General features: G+C 66.9%; 1 protein-coding gene across 1 annotated transcript; it reads right to left on the bottom strand.

Annotated features, from left to right (window-relative positions):
• Positions 1–765: 765 nt before the first annotated feature.
• LOC142827720 (L-gulonolactone oxidase-like) lies at positions 766–23,729 on the bottom strand. The gene is given in 13 exon segments (XM_075923230.1): positions 766–1,122; positions 2,400–2,490; positions 3,396–3,560; positions 8,840–8,989; positions 11,354–11,397; positions 11,400–11,432; positions 15,666–15,773; positions 16,470–16,655; positions 17,972–18,062; positions 19,729–19,823; positions 22,260–22,385; positions 23,106–23,207; positions 23,520–23,729. Coding segments are annotated over 13 exon segments (1,401 nt in total). The 5' UTR covers positions 23,601–23,729; the 3' UTR covers positions 766–993.
• Between the last annotated feature and the right edge of the window lie 1,188 nt (positions 23,730–24,917).

The raw sequence follows: 24,917 nt of genomic DNA, 5'->3' as shown, positions 1-24,917 counted from the left end.
ACCTACGAAGGGAAGCTGTGGGATTTGGGTTTGTTTAGCCTGCAGAAGAGAAGAGTGAGGGGGGATTTGAGAGCAGCCTGCAACTCCCTGCAGGGGGGTCCAAAGAGGCTGGAGAGAGGCTGGTCTCAGTGGGGTGCAGGTGGCAGAATGAGGAGCGATGGGCTCACGTTGCAGTGGGGGAGGTCGAGGTTGGAGATTAGGACAAACGATTTCCCTAGGCGGGTGGGGAAGTCCTGGGCTGGGTTCCCTAGGGAGGGGTGGAATCTCCATCCCTAGAGGTGTTGAAGTCCTGGCTGGACCAAGCCCTGGCTGGGATGATGGAGTTGGGTGGGTCCTGCTTTGGGCAGGGGGCTGGACTCGGTGCCTCCTGAGGTCTCCGCCCGCCCTAAGAGTCTAATACTGGCGTTTTGTGCCGATAACAGTTCCCAGCTCATCCTGCTTGTGCCCAGGCTGGGACTAGAACGAAGATCCCTTGGATTCTGTGGGTCAGTCCACCCCACACCCCCTCGCTCTCTCTGCCCGGCCATTCACCCCCGTGCTTGCACCTGGGACCTTCTCCTTAGAGACGGGTCTGGAGCCAAGGCCCCTGGACTCTGGGGGATCCGGCTCTGAGATACCAGAACCAGCCGCCTGCAGCATGGAGTCAAAGCGGCCTGCTTTGAACCGGCCAGAATCACAGATCTCCTGGCAGGAGAGCCCCCCGAGCGGCGCTTTCCCAGGAGGGGGGCTGGGGGAGCCCCGAGTCAGCACCGAGCCTAGAGACCGTTCCCAGTCACTGCTGGTTCTTTATTGGGCGCGCTCTCGGACACGGCGCTCGGAGCTGCACAGACACCGATCGGGACAGTCCCTGGCTAAGAGACGGGCTGCAGAGGGCAGGGCTGGGAGCCAGAGAGATCGGGGCTGGGTGCCCGTGCGGGGCCGGCGTGGAAGGAGCCAGTCTCCCAAGGAGACAGGCTGGGGAGCTTCCTTTCTCTCGCGCCGCGCCGGCCTCCCTCAGTAAAACACCCTCTCCAGGTAGGGGTTCAGGAACATGCCGGTGGGGTCCAGCTCCTCCCGGATGGCGCAGAACTGCCGGAAGCCAGGATACATCTTCTCCAGGTCCTTGCGGGTGCAGGTGTGAGCCTGCGAGAGAGCAACCGTGGCACCCGGCGAGCCCCCAACAGGACACCCACCGACACCAGCATCCTGCGCTGGGCTGCAGAGACCTAGGGGCGCCCGCGCAGCCCTGGGCGGACCCCGCGCCAGTCCCGACCCCAGAGTGTTACCGGCGCAGGGGGGCGGGCGGCTCCGTACGTACGGGAGCGGCTCGAGCGCCCGCCCTGCTCGGGAACCCCGGGGGCTCCGTACGCGCGGGAGCGGCTCGAGCGCCAGCCCTGCTCGGGAACCCCGGGGGCTCCGTACGCGCGGGAGCGGCTCGAGCGCCCGCCCTGCTCGGGAACCCCGGGGGCTCCGTACGCACGGGAGCGGCTCGAGCGCCCGCCCTGCTCGGGAACCCCGGGGGCTCTGTACGCGCGGGAGCGGCTCGAGCGCCCGCCCTGCTCGGGAACCCCGGGGGCTCTGTACGCGCGGGAGCGGCTCGAGCGCCCGCCCTGCTCGGGAACCCCGGGGGCTCTATACGCGCGGGAGCGGCTCGAGCGCCCACCCTGCTCGGGAACCCCGGGGGCTCTATACGCGCGGGAGCGGCTCGAGCGCCCACCCTGCTCGGGAACCCCGGGGGCTCTATACGCGCGGGAGTGGCTCGGGAACCCCGGGCCCACAACGGCTGGAGCTGGGTCCCCCGGCCGCACCGACGTGCCACGACGCAGCCCCTCTGGCCTGGCCTGCGTCCCCGCGGCCACAAGGCAGGGGCTGGCCGAGTCGCAGCAACCCTGGGCTCTCCCAGCCCCAGCCGGCCCCGGGAGCTTGCTGCGGGCGGGTGGACCGAAGGCAGCTTGGTCTCAGACCGGAGCCGGGTGCAGTGTGGACAGACCCTCTGGGCCGTAAGGGACCACCTGGCTCACCCACGAGCTCCGCAAGGACCCGTTTGCCCCGTGGGTCCAGACTGAACACTGAGCCGCCCCCCTCCCCCTTAGCCCCTTTGCCCTGGGAGGATCCACATCTCCCTGCCCCCATCTAACGAGGCCTCCCCCTCCTCCCGGGGGGACAGCGGCCAATTCCTGCCACCCCAGCCCCACCTGGCCCCACGTGGCCTCCTGTGCACCTCAGGGCTCCCGGGATGGGAGTGGGGGGGCTGGGAGTCACAGCAGGGAGATGGGGCAAGGCAGGGGGGGGGGCTGGGAGGGTTCCCAAACAGGACTCTGCCTTGGGGAGCATCCAGGCCGGTCCCGCCCCCCCGGAATGTGGTTCAGGGTTTCAGGGGCTGGGTGACCTGGCTCCTCCCTGGGCAGCCGCGTCGGTACCTTGGCCCAGTGCGGTCGCCCCCCGGCCTTCTTCATGATGCTCTCGTAGGCCAGCCAGTAGTCCAGCCGGGGCACGTCCTTCCCGTAGGGCCTGCGGGCACAGGGCAGCGTCGGGGGCTGGCTCCTGCCTCCCTCCCCGCCACGGAGGGTCTGGCCACAGGAGGGGGACAGAGCTGCTTCCCGTGGCAGGGCTGGATCCCCCTGCCCCGCCTGGGGGCTGCTCACGGGAGCCCGAGCCCCTGGCTGGGGGCTGCTTCTGCTCCCAGCCCTGCTCTGGCCGCAGTGGGGCTCGAACCTGGGCCCCTCCGTGCCAGACGCAGCAGCCGCTGCCCTGGGAGCATCCCAGCTGGCTGGCGCCTGGGGCAGCCGCTGCTCCAGCTCCGAGCGGGGCCAGAGACGCCCTGTCCCTGAGCCGGGGAACCCTGCGCCCAGGGAGCTGGGGGGCTGCCAGGAGCCCTTCCCATGTGGGGGCTGGGTCCCTGCTGGGCAGCACCCCAGGAAAGGGCTGGGACCCATCGCGGGGGGCTGGGACGGGGCACAGCCCCAGAGACCGGGGGGGGACGTGGCCGGGTCTGTGCTTGTCCAGCCCCGCGCCGAGGGGCTGCAGGGCCTCGCTGGGGCCCCTAGACCCCCACAATCCCAGCAATGAACAGCGAGTCCCAGTCAGACCCCCCGGGGCAGGCCGGAGCAGCCGGCAGCTCTGTCATCGAGTGGCCATGAGCCGAGCAAACCTGCATCCCAGCAGCCACAGGCCACAGGACCGGCCCGTGTCCACGCCCCACCCGCCATGTGGGGAAACTGAGGCACGGGGCGGGGCTGTGGCTGGCCCAAGGACCCCGGTGACGGTGCTGGGAACAGGCACCCGGGCGCCCGACCCACCAGGCAGTTTTTCTGCCCCGGGCAGCAGGCGAAGAGACGGCTGCAGGCTGCTCCGGCTTGGGCTGCGCCGTCCCGTGGGCCCCGGCCCCGCTGGACCCGCCCCCCGCCAGCCCCTACCTGTACATGATGACGTTCACGTAGCAGCTGTCCCTCTGGAAACAGGGGCTCAGCAGGATGTCGTCGCCCCGCGCAAAGCGCACCTCCACCGGGTAGTGCGCCACCAGCCCGGGGCTGTTCTCCAGCGTGGCCTGCAGCTCCCGCAGCGCCTCCCGCGTCTTCTCACTGCCCAGAGCAACCCCCCCCCCCCCGGCCCCGTTAGCCCTGGGGTGCCCTCGCGCTGCCGGGCCGTCAGCCGGCCTCCCCCAGCAGCACCGGGCCAGAGCCCCACACGCCCTCAGAGCTGGGAGAGGGGGGGATGGGGTAGGACTGAGGGGCAGGGGCAGAGCTGGGGGGGTCAGGGCTGGGAGAGGGGAGATGGGGTAGGACTGAGGGGCAGGGGCAGAGCTGGGGGGGTCAGGGCTGGGAAAGGGGGGATGGGGTGGGACTGAGGGGCAGGGGCAGAGCTGGGGGGGCAGGGCTGGGAGAGGGGGGATGGGGTGGGACTGAGGGGCAGGGGCAGAGCTGGGGGGGTCAGGGCTGGGAGAGGGGGGATGGGGTGGGACTGAGGGGCAGGGGCAGAGCTGGGGGGGTCAGGGCTGGGAGAGGGGGGGATGGGGTGGGACTGAGGGGCAGTAGCAGAGCTGGGGGGTCAGGGCTGGGAGAGGGGGGATGGGGTGGGACTGAGGGGCAGGGGCAGATCTGGGGGGTCAGGGCTGGGAGAGGGGGGATGGGCTGGGACTGAGGGGCAGGGGCAGAGCTGGGGGGGTCAGGGCTGGGAGAGGGGGGATGGGGTGGGACTGAGGGGCAGGGGCAGAGCTGGGGGGGTCAGGGCTGGGAGAGGGGGGATGGGGTGGGACTGAGGGGCAGGGGCAGAGCTGGGGGGCAGGGCTGGGAGAGGGAGGATGGGGTGGGACTGAGGGGCAGGGGTAGAGCTGGGGGGGCCAGTGTGGGAGAGGGGGATGGGGTGGGACTGAGGGGCAGGGGCAGACCTGGGGGGGCAGGGCTGGGAGAGGGGGGATGGGGTGGGATTGAGGGGCAGGGGCAGAGCTGGGGGGGTCAGGGCTGGGAGAAGGGGGGATGGGGTGGGACTGAGGGGCAGGGGCAGAGCTGGGGGGTCAGGGCTGAGAGAGGGGGGATGGGGTGGGACTGAGGGGCAGGGGCAGAGCTGGGGGGGTCAGGGCTGGGAGAGGGGGGATGGGGTGGGACTGAGGGGCAGGGGCAGAGCTGGGGGGTCAGGGCTGGGAGAGGGGGGATGGGGTGGGACTGAGGGGCAGTGGCAGAGCTGGGGGGGTCAGGGCTGGGAGAGGGGGGATGGGGTGGGACTGAGGGGCAGGGGCAGAGCTGGGGGGTGAGGGCTGGGAGAGGGGGGATGGGGTGGGACTGAGGGGCAGGGGCAGAGCTGGGGGGGTCAGGGCTGGGAGAGCGGGGATGGGGTGGGACTGAGGGGCAGGGGCAGAGCTGGGGAGTCAGGGCTGGGAGAGGGGGGATGGGGTGGGACTGAGGGGCAGTGGCAGAGCTGGGGGGGTCAGGGCTGGGAGAGGGGGATGGGGTGGGACTGAGGGGCAGGGGCAGAGCTGGGGGGGCAGGGCTGGGAGGGGCGGATGGGGTGGGACTGAGGGGCAGGGGCAGAGCTGGGGAGTCAGGGCTGGGAGAGGGGGGATGGGGTGGGACTGAGGGGCAGGGGCAGAGCTGGGGGGGTCAGGGCTGGGAGAGGGGGATGGGGTGGGACTGAGGGGCAGGGGCAGAGCTGGGGGGGCAGGGCTGAGAGAGGGGGGATGGGGTGGGACTGAGGGGCAGGGGCAGAGCTGGGGGGGTCAGGGCTGGGAGAGGGGGGATGGGGTGGGACTGAGGGGCAGGGGCAGAGCTGGGGGGGTCAGGGCTGGGAGAGGGGGGATGGGGTGGGACTGAGGGGCAGGGGCAGAGCTGGGGGGGCAGGGCTGGGAGAGGGGGGATGGGGTGGGACTGAGGGGCAGGGGCAGAGCTGGGGGGCCAGGGCTGGGAGAGGGGGGATGGGGTGGGACTGAGGGGCAGGGGCAGAGCTGGGGGGGGCAGGGCTGGGAGGGGGGGATGGGGTGGGACTGAGGGGCAGGGCTGGGGGGTCAGGGCTGGGAGGGGGGATGGGGTGGGACTGAGGGGCAGGGGCAGAGCTGGGGGGTCAGGGCTGGGAGAGGGGGCATGGGGTGGGACTGAGGGGCAGGGGCAGAGCTGGGGGGGCAGGGCTGGGAGGGGGGGATGGGGTGGGACTGAGGGGCAGGGCTGGGGGGTCAGGGCTGGGAGGGGGGATGGGGTGGGACTGAGGGGCAGGGGCAGAGCTGGGGGGTCAGGGCTGGGAGAGGGGGGATGGGGTGGGACTGAGGGGCAGGGGCAGGGCTGGGGGGTCAGGGCTGGGAGGGGGGATGGGGTGGGACTGAGGGGCAGGGGCAGAGCTGGGGGGGCAGGGCTGAGAGAGGGGGGATGGGGTGGGACTGAGGGGCAGGGGCAGAGCTGGGGGGTCAGGGCTGGGAGGGGGAGATGGGGTGGGACTGAGGGGCAGGGGCAGAGCTGGGGGGGCAGGGCTGGGAGGGGGGGATGGGGTGGGACTGAGGGGCAGGGGCAGGGCTGGGGGGTCAGGGCTGGGAGGGGGGATGGGGTGGGACTGAGGGGCAGAGCTGGGGGGTCAGGGCTGGGAGAGGGGGGATGGGGTGGGACTGAGGGGCAGGGGCAGAGCTGGGGGGTCAGGGCTGGGAGGGGGGATGGGGTGGGACTGAGGGGCAGAGCTGGGGGGGCAGGGCTGGGAGGGGGGATGGGGTGGGACTGAGGGGCAGAGCTGGGGGGGCAGGGCTGGGAGGGGGGATGGGGTGGGACTGAGGGGCAGAGCTGGGGGGTCAGGGCTGGGAGAGGGGGGATGGGGTGGGACTGAGGGGCAGGGGCAGAGCTGGGGGGGCAGGGCTGGGAGGGGGGATGGGGTGGGACTGAGGGGCAGAGCTGGGGGGGCAGGGCTGGGAGGGGGGATGGGGTGGGACTGAGGGGCAGAGCTGGGGGGTCAGGGCTGGGAGGGGGGATGGGGTGGGACTGAGGGGCAGGGGCAGAGCTGGGGGGTCAGGGCTGGGAGGGGGGATGGGGTGGGACTGAGGGGCAGGGGCAGAGCTGGGGGGTCAGGGCTGGGAGGGGGGATGGGGCGGGACTGAGGGGCAGAGCTGGGGGGTCAGGGCTGGGAGAGGGGGGATGGGGTGGGATTGAGGGGCAGGGGCAGAGCTGGGGGGGTCAGGGTTGGGAGGGGGGATGGGGTGGGACTGAGGGGCAGGGGCAGAGCTGGGGGGGCAGGGCTGGGAGGGGGGATGGGGTGGGACTGAGGGGCAGGGGCAGAGCTGGGGGGTCAGGGCTGGGAGGGGGGATGGGGTGGGACTGAGGGGCAGAGCTGGGGGGTCAGGGCTGGGAGGGGGGATGGGGTGGGACTGAGGGGCAGGGGCAGAGCTGGGGGGTCAGGGCTGGGAGGGGGGATGGGGTGGGACTGAGGGGCAGAGCTGGGGGGGCAGGGCTGGGAGGGGGGATGGGGTGGGACTGAGGGGCAGAGCTGGGGGGGTCAGGGCTGGGAGGGGGGATGGGGTGGGACTGAGGGGCAGAGCTGGGGGGTCAGGGCTGGGAGGGGGGATGGGGTGGGACTGAGGGGCAGGGGCAGAGCTGGGGGGTCAGGGCTGGGAGAGGGGGGATGGGGTGGAACTGAGGGGCAGAGCTGGGGGGGCAGGGCTGGGAGGGGGGATGGGGTGGGACTGAGGGGCAGAGCTGGGGGGGCAGGGCTGGGAGGGGGGATGGGGTGGGACTGAGGGGCAGAGCTGGGGGGTCAGGGCTGGGAGGGGGGATGGGGTGGGACTGAGGGGCAGAGCTGGGGGGGCAGGGCTGGGAGGGGGGATGGGGTGGGACTGAGGGGCAGAGCTGGGGGGGCAGGGCTGGGAGGGGGGATGGGGTGGGACTGAGGGGCAGAGCTGGGGGGTCAGGGCTGGGATAACAAAGGGGCGATCGATTGACGGGGCCGTTCTCACAGAGCCCAGACCCTGCGAGCTAAGCTGGACCCAGAGCCCCCCCCCCCCCCCCGCAGAAAGCCGGGCCCTGCAGGACGGGCCCCCCGGGAAGCTGCTCTGAGTTTCTGTGGGTTTGTTTGCAGCCCCCCCCCCCCCCCGGCTCCTGGGGGTGACCCCACGGGCCAGTCCCTGCGGCTCAGCGCTGCCGGCCCTGGGGAGGCGCGTTGGCCCTGCTGGGGCCGTGTGAGAGGAACCGGAAAGGGAGGGGCCGGTGGGGGCCCCAGAGCCCGGTTCCCAACTGCCCCCAACGTGGGACTAAACCAGCGTGTGCCCCACTAGCCCCCTATCGGGGTAACCCAGGCCCAGCCTGCCAGATACCGGGCACCTCCCGCCCTGCAGCCTCAGCGGGGTTAGGCCACGGGGAGCTAGGATCGGGGGGGGGGGGGGTCACATCTCCGATAGCTCAAGACCCCCCCTCACCCCAAGCCCGGCTGGGCTAACGACTCGCTCCGCCCTGGGGAGGCTTCCTTTATACAGCCTGGGAGACTCCACCTCCATCCCATTGGCTAGGGCAGTCATGTGACCGAGAGCCGTGCCCCGCCCACGTCAGTCCCGGGCACTGGCCGGTCCCTTCCCCAGCCCGGCTGCTGCCTGGGTGTGGGGGGCAGGGAGGGAGGAGGGTCCGAGCCGCGTCTCCCCTCCCGCTAGCGCACACGCCGAGCTGGGCCAGGCCCGGCCAGCACCCCCCGCACGGCCCTGGCCCCGCCCGGCACCCCCCCCCCCCCGCACGGCCCTGGCCCGCCCGGCACCCCCCGCACGGCCCTGGCCCGCCCGGCACCCCCCGCACGGCCCTGGCCCCGCCCAGCACCCCCCGCACGGCCCTGGCCCGCCCGGCACCCCCCCCCCGCACGGCCCTGGCCCTGCCCAGCACCCCCCGCACGGCCCTGGCCCGCCCGGCACCCCCCCCCGCACGGCCCTGGCCCCGCCCGGCACCCCCCGCACGGCCCTGGCCCGCCCGGCACCCCCCGCATGGCCCTGGCCCCCCCCGCACGGCCCTGGCCCGGCCGGCACCCCCCCCCCCCGCACGGCCCTGGCCCGGCCCCCCGCACGGCCCTGGCCCGCCCAGCACCCCCCGCACGGCCCTGGCCCCGCCCGGCACCCCCCCCCCCGCACGGCCCTGGCCCGCCCGGCACCCCCCGCACGGCCCTGGCCCGCCCGGCACCCCCCGCACGGCCCTGGCCCGCCCGGCACCCCCCGCACGGCCCTGGCCCGGCCGGCACCCCCCGCACGGCCTTGGCCCGGCCCCCCGCACGGCCCTGGCCCGACCCCCCGCACGGCCCTGGCCCGACCCCCCGCACGGCCCTGGCCCGCCCGGCACCCCCCGCACGGCCCTGGCCCCGCCCCCCGCACGGCCCTGGCCCGCCCGGCACCCCCCGCACGGCCCTGGCCCGGCCCCCCGCTCACATGGGGATGGCCCAGTCCTGGACGTGCTGCCGGAAGCGACACTCGTAGCTGAAGATCTTGTAGCTCAGGTTGACGTTCTCCACCTTGCGCGTGAAGAGGAGCCAGAAGAAGCAGCGATTGACCCAGCGCACCAGGCCGGGCAGGAACGTGCTGCCGGACACGGAGAGAGATCAGGGCGGGGCGGCCCAGGGAGCGCCCACGTCGGGGCTGCGTGGGGGCCAGGGCCCCAGAGACGTGGGTCTGCCCCCGCCCAGCCGCGGAGGCCAGGACTGGCTCCGACACGCCGCCCCGGGGACCCAGAGCCGTGTGGGGCTGGACAGGCCCCCCTGCGCCGAGGCAGGGCCAGGACTGGCTCCGACACGCCGCCCCGGGGACCCAGAGCCGTGTGGGGCTGGACAGGCCCCCCTGCGCCGAGGCAGAGCCAGGACTGGCTCCGACACGCCGCCCCGGGGACCCAGAGCCGTGTGGGGCTGGACAGGCCCCCCTGCGCCGAGGCAGGGCCAGGACTGGCTCCGACACGCCGCCCCGGGGACCCAGAGCCGTGTGGGGCTGGACAGGCCCCCCTGCGCCGAGGCAGAGCCAGGACTGGCTCCGACACGCCGCCCCGGGGACCCAGAGCCGTGTGGGGCTGGACAGGCCCCCCTGCGCCGAGGCAGGGCCAGGACTGGCTCCGACACGCCGCCCTGGGGACCCAGAGCCGTGTGGGGCTGGACAGGCCCCCCTGCGCCGAGGCAGAGCCAGGACTGGCTCCGACACGCCGCCCCGGGGACCCAGAGCCGTGTGGGGCTGGACAGGCCCCCCTGCGCCGAGGGAGGGCCAGGACTGGCTCCGACACGCCGCCCCGGGGACCCAGAGCCGTGTGGGGCTGGACAGGCCCCCCTGCGCCGAGGCAGAGCCAGGACTGGCTCCGACACGCCGCCCCGGGGACCCAGAGCCGTGTGGGGCTGGATAGGCCCCCCTGCGCCGAGGCAGGGCCAGGACTGGCTCCGACACGCCGCCCCGGGGACCCAGAGCCGTGTGGGGCTGGACAGGCCCCCCTGCGCCGAGGCAGGGCCAGGACTGGCTCCGACACGCCGCCCCGGGGACCCAGAGCCGTGTGGGGCTGGACAGGCCCCCCTGCGCCGAGGCAGGGCCAGGACTGGCTCCGACACGCCGCCCCGGGGACCCAGAGCCGTGTGGGGCTGGACAGGCTCCCCTGTGCCGAGGCAGGGACAGGACTGGCTCCGACACGCCGCCCCGGGGACCCAGAGCCATGTGGGGCTGGACAGGCCCCCCTGCGCCGAGGCAGGGCCAGGACTGGCTGGTCTGTGATAGCCCGGGGGGCCTGGCCCGAGGGCCGTGACTTGCTGTGGCAGACGGGGGAGGAAGCCGCGAGGGGAGAGGCTCTTCTGGCTGTGGGTGTGTCGCACGGGGAGGAGCTCGCTGGGGTGTGGGGGGGGGCAGCTCGTGAAAAGACGAGGGAGACTAGGTGGGAACCCAGCAACCAGGGGCAGCGTGAGAGCTCCACTCCGCGCCGGCTGCCGGGGCGCTGGGCAGCAGGGACAGGACTCAGATCCTTCCGCTCCCAAGCACAGTCCCTCTTGCCCCCCTGAGCAGAGGGGGAATCGCCCTCCGCAGTAGAGAGTCTCTGACACACAGAGCGGGGTGGTTTTGTTTTAACACACTAGCCCCAGGGCTCTGTGCACCTCCAGGAACGGAAGCGCCGGGCTGTGGCAAGGAGGGAAGGGCAGGTCCCCGGCTCTGACAAGGGCCCCGGAGCGTTTCTTACGCCGGGGGGGGATTTTAGATCATGTTCCACGTTTCACCCAGGGGTGCGCCCACCTCTCCCTAGCGGGGGGCACATCTTCACAGAGATCGTGTGGCTCCCAGTCGCCCGCCCCACGTCCCCCCTCCAGTCGGTCATGGGACAGCCCGGGACTGAGCTGCGCAAAGAAGCGACTGAGCAGCCGGTCAGAAGGAGCCAGCCCCACGGCCCGGCCAGCCAGTGCCCTATGGACGACTGCTCGGACCCCCAGTGTACACCGAGCATGGCTGATTCCTGGCTATTGACAGGGGCAGGGTGGCTAGTTGCTAACAGTCCCGAGCACGTACCAGATGCGTTAGAGCCTCAAGGTGCTTGGGAAACATCAGCGACCCTCACCACCCTCCGTGCCTCAGTTTCCCCATCTCTGCAATGGGGGTAACGGCTGGGATAGCACCGATGGGGAAACTGAGGCACAGAGAGGGGGCGATTTCTGAGGTCAGCAGCAGAGCCAGCACGACAGCCCGGGCTGTTCCCGATCCCAAGGCAAGTTCCTGCCACTCCAGCCCCGCTGCCCTGACCTAACTGAGGTCGGCCAGCGGGTCGCCTCTCCTCCCAGGGCTGGATTTATTCTGGAGACGCGGGGAACACACAACCCCACGCAAAGCCCCGGCAGCCGGGCCGTGCTGGTGGCCGTAGCCCCACGTGGGCTCCTTCCCGGCCACGCCCGCCACACGGCGCCAGGCGAAAACGCCCCCAGAACCCAGCCCTACCTGAGCCAAAGCAGGAACTCCAGCAGATAGTACCCGACGGCGCTTAGTCCCAGAACCAGCGGGCGGAGGAGGACGGAGGCTGCAAGGCAGGAGGGCAAACGCTCTGGTCAGAGGTTCCCCAGGCGGGGGCAGACCCGGGCCCCCTTTGTCTGTCGCTCCAGGACATTCCCCGCGGACGGCAGGAAGCGTCAGACGGACGCTGGGGAATGAGGTGGGCAGAGCAGAACCGCACGGCTCAGACCTGGCCAGGAGCTGGGGGGCCTGCCCTTGTGAAAGGCCTCGAGGGAGGTGGGGTCCACTCACCCCGCCCAGCTGTAAGAGAGCACCCCCGGCTGCACAGCGCCCCCCTACAGGGGGACAGTGACCTACGCCCAGAAGGTAAGCGGGGAAGAAACACCGGGAGGAAGGTGCGGTGGAGGAGGGCCCCGATCCGTATGGAGAAGGTCGGACAATCAGCAAGTCAGCGAAGGGTCTGTACACGAACGCAAGGAGCCTGGGACCAGAAGCAGGAAGAACTGGAAGTCCTGGCCCATTCGGAGATCTACGACGTGACTGGAATAACGGAGACTTGGTGGGACGACTCACGTGACGGGAGCACGGCCCGGGAAGGGTGTAGACTGCTCAGGAAGGACAGGCGGGGGGAGAAGGGGGAGGAGTGGCTCTGTATGTCAGAGAGCAGACGGATTGCTCAGCGCTCCAGGATACAGAGGGACTACATCTAGACTGGCTTGATTTTCCGGAAATGCTTTTAACGGAAAAGTTTTCGGAACAGAGCGTCTAGATTGGCAGGATGCGATCGGGGCTTTTTTGCGCAAAACAAATCTCAGCTGTCTACTCTGGGACTTTTGCCCGAACGGGAGCAGCATAGCATTTCCGCACGAAGCCCTGATTTCTTACAGTAGGACATCAGCGTTCTTGCGCAAATTCAAGCAGCCAGTGTAGACAGCTGGCAAGTTTTTCCGGAAAAGCGGCTGATTTTCCGGAAAAACTGGCCAGTCTAGACACAGCCAGGGAGAAAAGCCTGTTAAGAGTCTTTGGGTCAAGCTCAGCGGCGGGAGCAACAGGGGTGATGTTGTTGGTGTCTGCTGTAGAGCAGATCAGGTGGAGGGGGTAGACGAGGTTTTCTTCAGACAACTAAGAGAAGCCTCCAGATCGCAGGCCCTGGTTCTCATGGGGGACTTCAATCACCCTGACATCTGCTGGGAGACCAGTGCAGCAGGACACAGACAATCCAGGAAGTTTTGGGAGAACGTTGGGGATACTTGGTACCAGTGCTGAGCGAACCGACCAGGAGCCGTGCGCAGCTTGACCTGCTGCTCACAAACAGGGAGGAGCTAGGAGGGGAAGTAGAGGTGGGTGACAACCTGGGCAGCAGGGATCATGAGATGGTCGAGTTCAGATTCCTGACCAAAGGAAGAAAGGAGAGCAGCAAAATACACACCCTGGATTTCAGAAAAGCAGAAAAGCAGAGAACTGATGGGCAGGATCCCCAGGGATGTAACATGACGGGGAAAGGAGTCCAGGACAGCTGGCTGCATTTTAAAGAAGCCTTATCGAAGGCACAGGAACAAACCATCCCGACGTGCAGTAAGAAAAGCAAATGTGTCAAGAGACCAGATTGACGTACCGGCGAAATCCTTGCCGAGCTTAAACACAAAAAGGGAGCTTACAAGAAGTGGAAACTTGGACGGATGACGAGGGAGGAGTATAAATATATTCTCGAGAATGCCGGGGAGTAATCAGGAAGGTGAACGCACAATTGGAATTGCAGCTGGCAAGGGATGTGAAGGGGAACAAGAAAGGTTTCTACAGGCATGTTAGCAAGAAGAGGGCGATGAGGGAGGCTGCGGGGCCCTTACTGGCTGAGGGAGGTAACCTAGGGACAGATGATGTGGGAAAAGCTGAAGTACTCAATGCTTTCTTTGCCTCTGTCTTCACAGACAAGGTCAGCTCCCAGACAAATGCACTAGGCAACACGGCGTGGGAAGGAGGTGGGCAGCCCTCGGTGGAGAAAGAACAGGTGAAGAACTATTTAGAATAGCCAGACATACACAAATCCACGGGGCCAGATCTAATGCACCCAAGGGGCTGAGGAAGTTGGCAAATGTCATTGCAGAGCCTTTGGCCAATATCTTTGAAAACTCGTGGAGATCAGGAGAGATCCTGGATGACTGGAAAAAGGCGAATGTAGGGCCCATCTTTAAAAAGGGAAGAAGGACGATCCAGGGAACTACAGACCAGCCGGCCTAACCTCAGTCCCCGGAAAAATCCTGGAGGGGATCCTCAAGGAATCCATTTTGAAGCACTTGGAAGAGGGGAAGGTGACCGAGAATAGTCAACATGGATTCACCAAGGGCAAGTCCTGCCTGACCAATCGGATTAGCTTCTCTGATGCGGTAACTGGCTCTGTGGACGTGGGCAAGTCGGGGGATGTGATAAACCTTGAGTTTAGCAAAGCTTCTGATACGGTCTCCCACAATCCTCTTGCCAGCAAGTTGAGGAAGTCTGGATTGGATACATGCACTGTGACGTGGACAGAACGCTGGCTGGACTGTCGGGCCCAGCGGGTCGTGATCGCCGGCTCCGTGTCAGGTTGGCGGTTGGTTTCAAGTGAAGTGCTCCAAGGATCAGTTCTAGGGACGGTTTTGCTCAACATCTTTATGAATGACCTGGATGAGGGGATGGGTTGCACGCTCAGCAAGTTTGCTGGTGCCATTAAGCTAGGGGGAGAGGTAGATGCCCTGGAGAGCAGAGATAGGGTCCAGAGTGACCTAGTGTGACGGCACGTTGGGGGTTCCCCGTCTCCTGCACCCCGAAATGGCACAAACAGACTGTACCAGCCAGTGGAATTGAGGGTGGTTTATTGCTCCTCCAGCACAGCGCAGCACAGATGTAATCTGGTTACAGGAACTGGGCTAGGATGCCTCAGGCCCCCTTGAGATGGGGGAGACTGGGCCCCTAAAACTCCAGCTCCTCTCCCTAGGCTGTCTCATCCATCCTCCCAGACAGCCACCAACCAACTAACTAAATTCCCTTGCAGCCCTGCCCCCCAGTCAGGGCAGCATTCCACCTTCCTTTGTTCCTCTCCATGGGGGGTGTCTGGCCCCTGGCTCAACAAGTTTGGCCTTACCTCTGCCTAGCGAGGTTTTCCCTGCTGGGTCTTGCTCCAGACAGCAGGGGTCACCACAGCCCAGCAAGTACCCCCACTACGTCACACCTAGACAAATCGGAGGATTGGGCCACAAGAAATCTGATGAGGTTCAACAAGGACAAGGGCAGAGTCCGGGACGGAAGAATCCCAAGCACAGTTACAGGCTGGGGACCGACTGGCTAAGTAGCAGTTTGGCAGAAGAGGACCTGGGGATTCCAGTGGATGAGAAGCTGGAGATGAGTCAACAGGGCGCCCTCTAGCCAAGAAGGCTAACGACATATTAGGGTGCATTAGGAGGAGCACTGTCAGCAGATCTAGGGAAGTGATTGTTCCCCTTTACTCAGCACTGGGGAGGCCAGATCTGGAGTATTGTGTCCAATTCTGGGCCCCCCACTACAGAAAGGATGTCGATTAATTCGAGAGGGTCCAGCGGAGAATGACCAAAATGATTCGGGGCTGGAGCACATGGCCTATGAGGAGAGGCTGAGGGATTTGGGCTTGTTTAGTCTACAGAAGGGAAGAGTGAGGGGGGATTTGAGAGCAGCCTGCAACTCCCTGCAGGGGGGTCCAAAGAGGCTGGAGAGAGGCTGGTCTCAGTGGGGGCAGGTGGCAGAACAAGGAGCGATGGGCTCACGTTGCAGAGGGGAGGTCTAGGTTGGAGATTAGGACAAACCATTTCCCTAGGCGGGTGGGGAAGCCCTGGGCTGGGTTCCCTAGGGCGGGGGTGGAATTTCCGTCCCTAGAGGTGTTTGAGTCCCGGCTGGACCAAGCCCTGGTGGGCTGATGGAGTTGGGCTGGTCCTGCTTTGGGCAGGGGGCTGGACTCGGTGCCTCCTGAGGTCTCCGCCCGCCCTGGGGTTCTAGGATTCTAGGACTTGGAAGGCCACCGGCTCAGCAGCCCCATTTCCCCCAACCCCAGCGCCGGCCAGGCAGGGCCCTGCCCAGGGAGAGGGGATCCCGGGCCTGGGAGAGGCGATCGCAGGACGTCCTGCGCCTGACCCTCCCCGTGGCATGTCCAGCCCCCGGCGGGGTGGTTTCCTCGGCGCTGGGCTCTGGCGCTGCGTCTCGGCCGGTGCCGGGCTGGTCCCTCGTTGCTGCCGGGGCAGGTGTCCCCCTGGCCCGGGGGGTGGAGGGGCTGGGGCGGGGGTGGGGCGGGCGGTACCTTGTCGGTGTGGTCCTGATAGATGACGCTGACGTTCTCGCTGTGGGGGAACCACAGGAAGCGGAAATATTCCGACCGCTGCAGGTGGCTGTCCAGGTTGTCCAGCACCTGGGTGGGAGAGACCAAGTGCTGTGAATGGGCGGGGGGAGCCATGGGACCCCCCCCCCCCCGGCAGCTGTGCAATTGATCCCCTCCCCCGCCTTTAGAATACTCAATCCAGCCAGACACCCCCGGGAGGGGGATGGTCCATCCCCACGGGAAGCGCTGGGGTTCGGGTCACGCAGGGAGTCGGGCGGGGGGGGGGCCTGGATCGGGGCTTGGAGGCTGAACTCCCCCTGCCCAGGCAGGTCCCGGCAGGACTGTGTGAAACGTTCCCATGAAATCCGTAAAAGAACCAAGCCCGGGAAACGGCTTCGAAGATCAGAGCCGCGGCCACAGCCTCCTAGCGCGGCTCCGGGCTAGTGACGGCGCCGAGGCCTGAGTCCGGCCAGGGGGACTCGCGGCAGCTCGCGGCCAGCGCGGCTGGGCTCCGAGGGAGGCTGGGTTCAAAGCCAGCGCAGAACGGCGAGTCCCCGTCGGTCACTGGGTCGGCCTGTGCCAGTCTCCTCCAGCGACCCATTTGTTCTCCCCTGGGCCGCAGCCAAACTGCATGCAAGGGGCGCAGGGCACGTGGGGCATCTCCCAGCCGGCTGCCATCGCACCCCCCCGCCCCGGCCGGAGCAGCCCGTCTGGCCCGCACGGCGCCAGCGTCAGAGAGGGGCCTCTCGTTTTGCACTGCCGCCTCTACTCCAGGCATTACGGTACCTCCTGCAGGGTGGAGGGGAAGCTGGTCTCCACCAGGCAGAACTCGGGCACGCACTGGAAGGTGACGCTCAGGACCACGCCCAGGCAGCCCAGGTGCAGCCGGGCAGCCTGGAAGATTCGGGGGCTGGCGGACTCGGAGCACTCCAGGATCTGCCCGGACGCCGTCAGCAGAGTCAGCGCCACCACCTGTCGGGGAGACGAGGATGCGCCACTGCCCGGAGGCTGAGCGCAGCATCCCCACCCCCGCAGGGCAGGGGCTCTGCGCCCTTTCCAGCCCCTGGGCCCCCGCCAAGTGGGGGGGTCTGGGTGGGGGTTTGGGCCCAGAAGGGAACTTGAGGTGAGGGATCGGGGTGCAGAAGCAGGTGGGGGTCTGGGCGGCGTTTGGGTGCAGAAGGGAGGTTGGGGTGAGGGATCGGGGTGCAGGAGCAGGTGGGGGGTCTAGGCGGGAGTTTGGGTGCAGAAGGGAGCTTGGGGTGAGGGATCGGGGTGCAGGAGCAGGTGGGGGGTCTGGGTGGGAGTTTGGGTGCAGAAGGGAGGTTGTGGTGAGGGATCAGGGTGCAGGAGCAGGTGGGGGGGTCTGGGTGGGAGTTTGGGTGCAGAAGGGAGCTTGGGGTGAGGGATCGGGGTGCAGAAGCAGGTGGGGGGGTCTGGGCGGGAGTTTGGGTGCAGAAGGGAGCTTGGGGTGAGGGATCGGGGTGCAGGAGCAGGTGGGGGGGTCTGGGTGGGAGTTTGGGTGCAGAAGGGAGCTTGGGGTGAGGGATCGGGGTGCAGGAGCAGGTGGGGGGTCTGGGATGGAGGTGGGTGCAGAAGGGAGCTTGGGGTGAGGGATCGGGGTGCAGGAGGAGGTGGGGGGTCTGGGCGGTGTTTGGGTGCAGAAGGGAGCTTGGGGTGAGGGATCGGGGTGCAGGAGGAGGTGGGGGGTCTGGGCGGAGTTTGGGTGCAGAAGGGAGCTTGGGGTGAGGGATCGGGGTGCAGGAGCAGGTGGGGGGTCTGGGTGGCGTTTGGGTGCAGAAGGGAGCTTGGGGTGAGGGATCGGGGTGCAGGAGCAGGTGGGGGGTCTGGGCGGGAGTTTGGGTGCAGAAGGGAGCTTGGGGTGAGGGATCGGGGTGCAGGAGCAGGTGGGGGGTCTGGGCGGGAGTTTGGGTGCAGAAGGGAGCTTGGGGTGAGGGATCGGGGTGCAGGAGCAGGTGGGGGGTCTGGGCGGGAGTTTGGGTGCAGAAGGGAGCTTGGGGTGAGGGATCGGGGTGCAGGAGCAGGTGGGGGATCTGGGAGGGAGTTTGGGTGCAGAAGGGAGCTTGGGGTGAGGGATCAGGGTGCAGGAGCAGGTGCGGGGTCTGGGAGGGAGTTTGGGCAAAGGAGGCGATTGTGACCTAGGGCACAGGACTGGGGTGCACTGGGGGTGCAGGGGTTTGGGCTCATTTCCCCCCAGCCCGTCCTGGCAATGTCCCTCCCAGCCCAGTCCCTGGTCCCCACCAGCCCCGTTCCGCCAGCGCCGGCCTCACCTGGGTGGGCAGGATGCCGTGTTTGATGCCCGTGTTGTGCGTCCCCGTGCCGATGACCCCCGCGGCCGCCACTTCCGAAACGGCTCCCAAGCTGCAGACGCACAAAGACCCGTCACGGGGCAGGGCGCTGGGGGGACTGTGCCCGGGTGCGTCTCGAGTCGATATTAATTAACCTGACGTCCGAGGGCCGCTAATGGCCAGCTGCCCCAGACCAGGGCCTGCCAAGCCAGCGTAAGGCGCCCGCGGCTGCACCTCAGTCCCAGCTGAGATCACAGGCTGCCGGGCGGGGACCAGACGTGGGCCGGACACTCCGATTCCAGACGGCCCCTGTGCTGCTCGCCCAGGGCCTGACGCTGATCTCAGGGATCGCCCCACCCGTCCCCCAACCCTGGCACGGACCCGGCGCCAGGCAAGCGAGACGTGCAGGGGGCAGGCTGAGCCCTGCCTGCTTCTGGGCACGGAGGGGAACGGTCACAGCACACAGGCTGCAACGGGACCCCGCTCCAGGCCGCCTTCCCTGCAAGCCTCCCCCATCCCCTGCTCGCAGCCCTGCTGACGGGGAGCTGCCTCCGTGGCTGAGCCAGCTGGGACAGCGCAGGGGGAACCGACCCGCAGCCCAGCACACCGACCGCCTGGGCTGCTGGCTGCCACCGGTGCCCCGCGGACGTCCCGGCCCTGGGGAGGTGCTCGCCGGGGTGGGAATTCGGAGCCAGGAAAGCAGCTGGAAGCGGTTTGCAACTGGCCAGTCCGCCCTCCCGCGTTGCTTTTCCCGCGCGCTGGGGAAGCGCTGGCTCGAAATCCAGCCGCAGCCCAAATCTGCCCCCTGGAGCCGGGGCCTGGGTAGGTCGCCGCGTGCAGCGCCGCAGGGCTAAGTACCACGACACCGTCCCTGCCCTGCCGCGAGAGCGGCGTCCGGTCTGCGGGAAGGGACCGTCGCTCACCGCGGCTCCACGGTACCGGGCACGCTGGGGCCTGACCTCCCTGGGCCCGCCCGAGAGCGAAGGGACCGAGCCGGGGACTCGGTTCCTCTTCCCCAAGCGCAGGCGCGTGCCGACCGGGAATGGCCCGGCCGTGCGGCGGGAGATGGGGAATGCGCCTGTGACGTAGTGGGGGTAACCTGCTAACTCTCCGGCTGCTGTCTGTAGTTCCACCGAGCAGACAAGCGATGAGTCACTATGCAGAGGGTATCCCAACTGGTTTGGCCAGCTGACCCCCATGGAGAGGAACAAAGGGAGGTGGATGCTGCCCTGGCTGGGGGGCAGGGCTGGAGGAGAGGGAGTTAGTTCCTGGCTGGAAAGCAGGGGAGAAGGAGCTGGGGAGGGGGCTGGGACTCCCCTATCTCAAGGGGGGGCACTGAGGCCTCTTAGCCCCAGTTCCTGTAACCAGATTGCATCTGTGCTATGCTGTATCCTGGAGGAGCAATAAACCACCCTCAATTCTACTGGCTGGTGGAGTCTGTTTGTGCCATTTCGGGGTGCAGGAGACGGGGGACCCCCAACGCGCCGTCACAGCGCCCCACCCCCGTGCGCCTACACTGGCCTGGAGCCCCCCGGAACGGATCGGTTCCTGCCGCACTGACCCCTCCGCTCTAACACTACGGTGTGTGGACACTCGTATCCCAGAGCAGAGGTGACTTTACGCCAGGTTAGCTCAGCCCAGTAGAGCTCCCGGCCTAGATCCTGGCTGGGGCAGGGAAGGGCCCGAGGCTCATGAGGGCGTCTGGCGCGGGTCACACAGCCAGCCCGAGACTCACTCACTTGGGCAGGGCCAGCCCGTGCTTGCTCAGCTCCACGTTGAGATCGGAGAGCAGGATCCCCGCTTCCACTGTCACTCGCCTCTTCTCCTCGTCCACCTGCAAGAGACGAGCTGTGAGCGCTGGGATCCGGGCCGGGAGAGACCCCTGCTGCCTGGCCCAGCCCTGGAGCAGCTCGCACTGAGAAGCCCCCGGGCCGGGCGGCTATGCAGAGCCGGGCGGCGAAAGCCCCTGTCTCCGGAGCCGTCCTGGCTCCCGATGCGCCGTGTCTGGGGAGGGCCGGGCGGGCCGGGGGGCTACTTGCTCTAAGGCTCCGTCAGCTCCGTGAAGGGTGGGGGAGGGGCCCCCCAGTCGTGGGACCGCCCCACAGCACAAGGAACCAGGGCTGGAGCCAGACTCCCGAGACGACCGGCTGTTGGGTCAGATTTCCCGTCTCCCCGGCGGGTTTGGTCTCCGGCGCCCGGCAGCTCTGCTTCTGGACAGCAGGCCGGGATAAAATCAGCTCCCCTGATCTCTCCAGAAGGAGGACGTGGAGCCCTTGTTAGGGATGCGGAATCTCGGTTAGTTGACTAGTCGAGTAACCACATGAATTCTTATTGGTTAGTCGACTGTTCTATAGTCCCTGGGATGGGCGGGCTGGCAGCCAGCGCGCTCCGGCCCCACTGCCACTCCCTGGATCAGAGGCAGCAGCATGGGGCACCATGCGGGATCTGGTCCGCGGGGGGAGACAGTTTGAAAACCTCCCCTCACGGACCAGCTGTCTGTTGCCCTGATGCAGAGGCAGCAGCGCAGGGTGGAAGCAGCCTCTGTCCGGGAGAGTCTGAGCTCCTGGACCCGGCGCAAGCCAGGACTGAACCCGGCTGCCTGCCTGTCTGGCTCCTAACACACTTTAAATGCCGAACTGCAGCGAGGATCGGTCCTGGACGGAGCCAGGCTGCCGACAGGCCGCAAGGGTCACTCAAGAGAGTGAACCGCCCGCTAATCTCAACTGGGTGTTAACTCTGAACCCTACCAACTACCATGTCAATATTGGCATTGGTATCCCTTCTGTGGCTGATCAAAGCAGGAAAGAAAGGGGGACTAGGGCTGTATTACGATCCCCCATCCAGTGTGAGCAGCCCCTCGTTCTGGCCCCTGCGTGAGCACTGTGTGGGGGGCAGCCAGAGCTCAGGAAAGCACCATCCCTAATTTTTTTGTCTGAGAAATGTCGACCCAGGAACATCTCAGATCCTGGCTTCTGATTGGACGATGCACAAATGATGTCACTCCATGCGGGGCAAGCAGGAAAGAAGGATAAGCTGGAAGAGCGCCACAGCGCCTGTGATTGGTGTGCGGAGTGGGCGGAGCTTGATTTGTGGGCGGGGCTCAGAGGCCCACCTCTCTTTTCCCCACGTCTGCAGCCCGACTCCTGCCGAGCACAAGTTCTTTGTTGCGCTGGGGGGAGGGGCAGCGGTTTCGCGCGGATTCCGGGGTCTGTGTCACCGCCCGGCACAGATGAGAGCACCACCAGTGTATTGTCACGTCCAGCGGGTCGCAACGTTTCGAATGTAACGGAACTTTTTAAAACGAGGCCCGTTGTTTAGGATATGTTTGCCGATTTCCCCCGGCACCTTGGGTTTCTCACCTGCTGAAAGTTCTTGATTTTGGCCCATTTCAAAATTTGGGGGTTTCCCCGACATTTCAAATGAGATAAAATTTCAATTTTTTGTCTGTGGTTTCCCCTCCCTTTTTTGATGCACTTTAACTGTTGTCGTTACTACTATGACACATATGACTTGCAGAATATCTTCCTGCCCCTGTATACAACTATGGTACGCCCACATCTGGAATACTGTGTACAGATGTGGTCTCCTCACCTCAAAAAAGATATTTTGGCCTTGGAAAGGGTTCAGAAAAGGGCAACTAAAATGATTAGGGGTTTGGAACGGGTCCCATATGAGGAGAGGTTAAAGCGACTGGGACTTTTCAGTTTAGAAAAGAGGAGACTGAGGGGGGATATGATAGAGGTCTATAAAATCATGAGTGGTGTGGAGAGGGCCGATAAAGAAAAGTTATTTATTAGTTCCCTAAATAGAAGAACTAGAGGACACCAAATGAAATTAATGGGTAGCAGGTTTAAAACGAATAAACGAAAGTTCTTCTCCACACAGCGTGTAGTCAACCTGTGGAACTCCTTGCCAGAGGAGGCTGTGAAGCCTAGGACTATAACAGAGTTTAAAGAGAAGCTGGATAAATTCATGGAGGTTAGGTCCATAAAAGGCTATTAGCCAGGGGATAAAATGGTGTCCCAGGCCTCTGTTTGTCAGAGGCTGGAGATGGATGGCAGGAAACAAATCGCTTGATCATTGTCTTCGGTCCACCCTCTCTGGGGCACCTGGTGCTGGCCACTGTCGGCAGACAGGATACTGGGCTAGATGGACCTTTGGTCTGACCCAGTACGGCCGTTCTCATGTTCATTCATTGACCCCAACGTGTCCCCGCCCCGTGACGCTCTGGAGACAGCCCACCGCCTGGCAAAGCAGGGACCCACCGTACCTTGAGGATCTTGTTCATCTTCCCCAGGTGAAGCATGAAGTCATCCGTGCAGGCAATGTCGGAAGGGGAATGGCCCCCCCCAACCACCTTCACCCTCTTGCTCCGCTGCCGGGCCAGATCCAAAATCTGCAAAGACATCACCCTGCAGGCCGTCTCCCTTGCAAGGGCGCTGAGAACCCGCCACCCACGGGACTCGAACCCAGGACACTTGCACCCCAAAGCAGCTAGAAGCCCGTTTGAGCCGGATGAGACACACTACACAGGGCAGTGCTTGCGGTAACACGGCTGTGCTCTCCAGGCCACTAGAAGGCGCAGAGCGTCACAACAGCGCCCGTGCGGAGCCCTGCAAGCCCACGGGATCCCCGGCTCATTGTGCAGCGGCGTGTGTCTGCGCAGGGCTCGGCGCGTGGGAATGCACCGGGCAGTCGCCAACACGCCGCACCCAGCAAAATCCAATCTACCTGCCTCAAAGGGGCACTGACTGGTGTATGCACCCTGCACCCCGGGGGAAATCCACTGCCTGCAGACGGCCACGGGAGGTCTAGGCACCCTTACATCAGGGCTTCACTGGATTGCAGGGGGCCCAGGCCTCCTGCGGCGACCCCCAGAATGTCACCCCGAGATTCTCCTCCCGCTCCCCCTCCCCTGCTGCTTTTTGCTCAGGACAATGCGGGGTCCTGCGGCACCTCACGGACCAAAAACATATTCGGGCAGAAGCTTCCGAGGGCTGGAGCCCACTTCGTCAGATGCACGAGGTGGAAACGTCCCTCTGGCAGGGATCTGTACACACAGACACACAAAGCGGGGCGTGCGGCATTGCTGGGCGGAGGGGGGCCTCCTCCTCACCTCTCTGATCTCCTCCACCGATGTCGGCTGGAAGTACAGTTCGGGGGAGGAGCCATACGTCTGAGCCCAGTTCTGGAATTTGACCCCTTCCTGGCCGTGAACCTAGGAGCGAAACAGGTGAAAGCTGACAAAGGGAAAGATTTTTCCCCCTCACAACATGTTTTAACCTGTGGAACTCCCTGCCAGAGGAAGCTATTGAGGCAAAGAAATGAACAACATTGCAAAGGGTCTGAAGAGTGATATGGGTACAGACACAGGCAGAGTGAGCATAATTAATGACAGCAGAATTCTAGAAGGGCTATTAATCTTTGGACATCATTCTTCAGGACTTTTGCCAGTCTCTAAATACGAGCCCAGGATGTGAGCTCTGCGGAGGCAGATTATCCCATAGACACCTGCTGGGGGGGTTCTTACCCCTTTCCCTGAAGCCTCTGGGGTGGCCCTGCCAGAGAGAGGACCCTGGCCGGTGGGTCTGACGCAGTCTGGCTGGGCCATTGCCCCCTTGGCAGCAACAGCCAATGGTCAAAGCGAGAGGAGAGGGGCCGACGGGACATGGAGCAACGAGCAGCCCCTGGAATCGCCCTCCGAGGGCTGGGATGCTGGGGGAGGGGCTGCTTGAGGGAGCCAGGCCCCTTCTGTCCCTGACATCCCCCCCCCACTACAGACCCCTCCCTGCTTCCCTCCGACCCGTGACACCCCGACTGCTCCTTGTTCCCCGTGCAGAGCCAGGCCCACCCCCTGACTGCCTGCTCCCTGTGCAGAGCCCCCACCCCTCCACCCCCCCACCCCGACTGGCCCTGCTCCCCCTGCAGAGCCCCCACCCCGACTGGCCCTGCTCCCCCTGTAGAGCCCCCACCCCTCCACCCCGACTGGCCCTGCTCCCCCTGCAGAGCCCCCACCTCTCCACCCCCCCACCCCGACTGGCCCTGCTCCCCCTGCAGAGCCCCCACCCCGACTGGCCCTGCTCCCCCTGTAGAGCCCCCACCCCCCCACCCCGACTGGCCCTGCTCCCCCTGTAGAGCCCCCACCCCTCCACCCCGACTGGCCCTGCTCCCCCTGCAGAGCCCCCACCCCCCCACCCCGACTGGCCCTGCTCCCCCTGCAGAGCCCCCACCCCGACTGGCCCTGCTCCCCCTGTAGAGCCCCCACCCCTCCACCCCGACTGGCCCTGCTCCCCCTGCAGAGCCCCCACCCCTCCACCCCGACTGGCCCTGCTCCCCCTGCAGAGCCCCCACCCCTCTACCCCGACTGGCCCTGCTCCCCCTGCAGAGCCCCCACCTCTCCACCCCTCCACCCCGACTGGCCCTGCTCCCCCTGCAGAGCCCCCACCTCTCCACCCCCCCACCCCGACTGGCCCTGCTCCCCCTGCAGAGCCCCCACCCCTCCACCCCGACTGGCCCTGCTCCCCCTGCAGAGCCCCCTCTCCCCTCCCCCCGACTGGCCCTGCTCCCCCTGCAGACTTGGATTGTCAGGGCATGGTCAGCCCCTCCCCCCCCCATTCCCACTGTCCATATTGGGGCGGGGGGGCTGCTATTGCCTCCAGACCAGCGCCCTGAGCCCCTCAGCCGCGGCTCCAGGCCCAGCGTCCCAGGGCAGGAGTCCAGGGCCCCGCCCAGCCCAGGGACCCCGACTCCTGCCGGCAAAGGGCCGGGTGGGGCCACGGCTCCCGCGCGGGGGCTGGAAACCCCGACTGCCCCGTCCACACGGCCAGGACACTGGTGACCCCCCCTGAGCCCCTCCCCCCGGCACCCCCTGCTCGGCCCCTCCCCACCCAGGGCCCTGGCTGCAGGCCCTCCGGGGCCTCACAGCTCC

Source organism: Pelodiscus sinensis, chromosome 3 (assembly GCF_049634645.1).
Source record: "Pelodiscus sinensis isolate JC-2024 chromosome 3, ASM4963464v1, whole genome shotgun sequence".
Lineage (NCBI taxonomy): Eukaryota > Metazoa > Chordata > Testudines > Trionychidae > Pelodiscus > Pelodiscus sinensis.
This window is presented reverse-complemented; position numbering and strand designations above follow the sequence as displayed.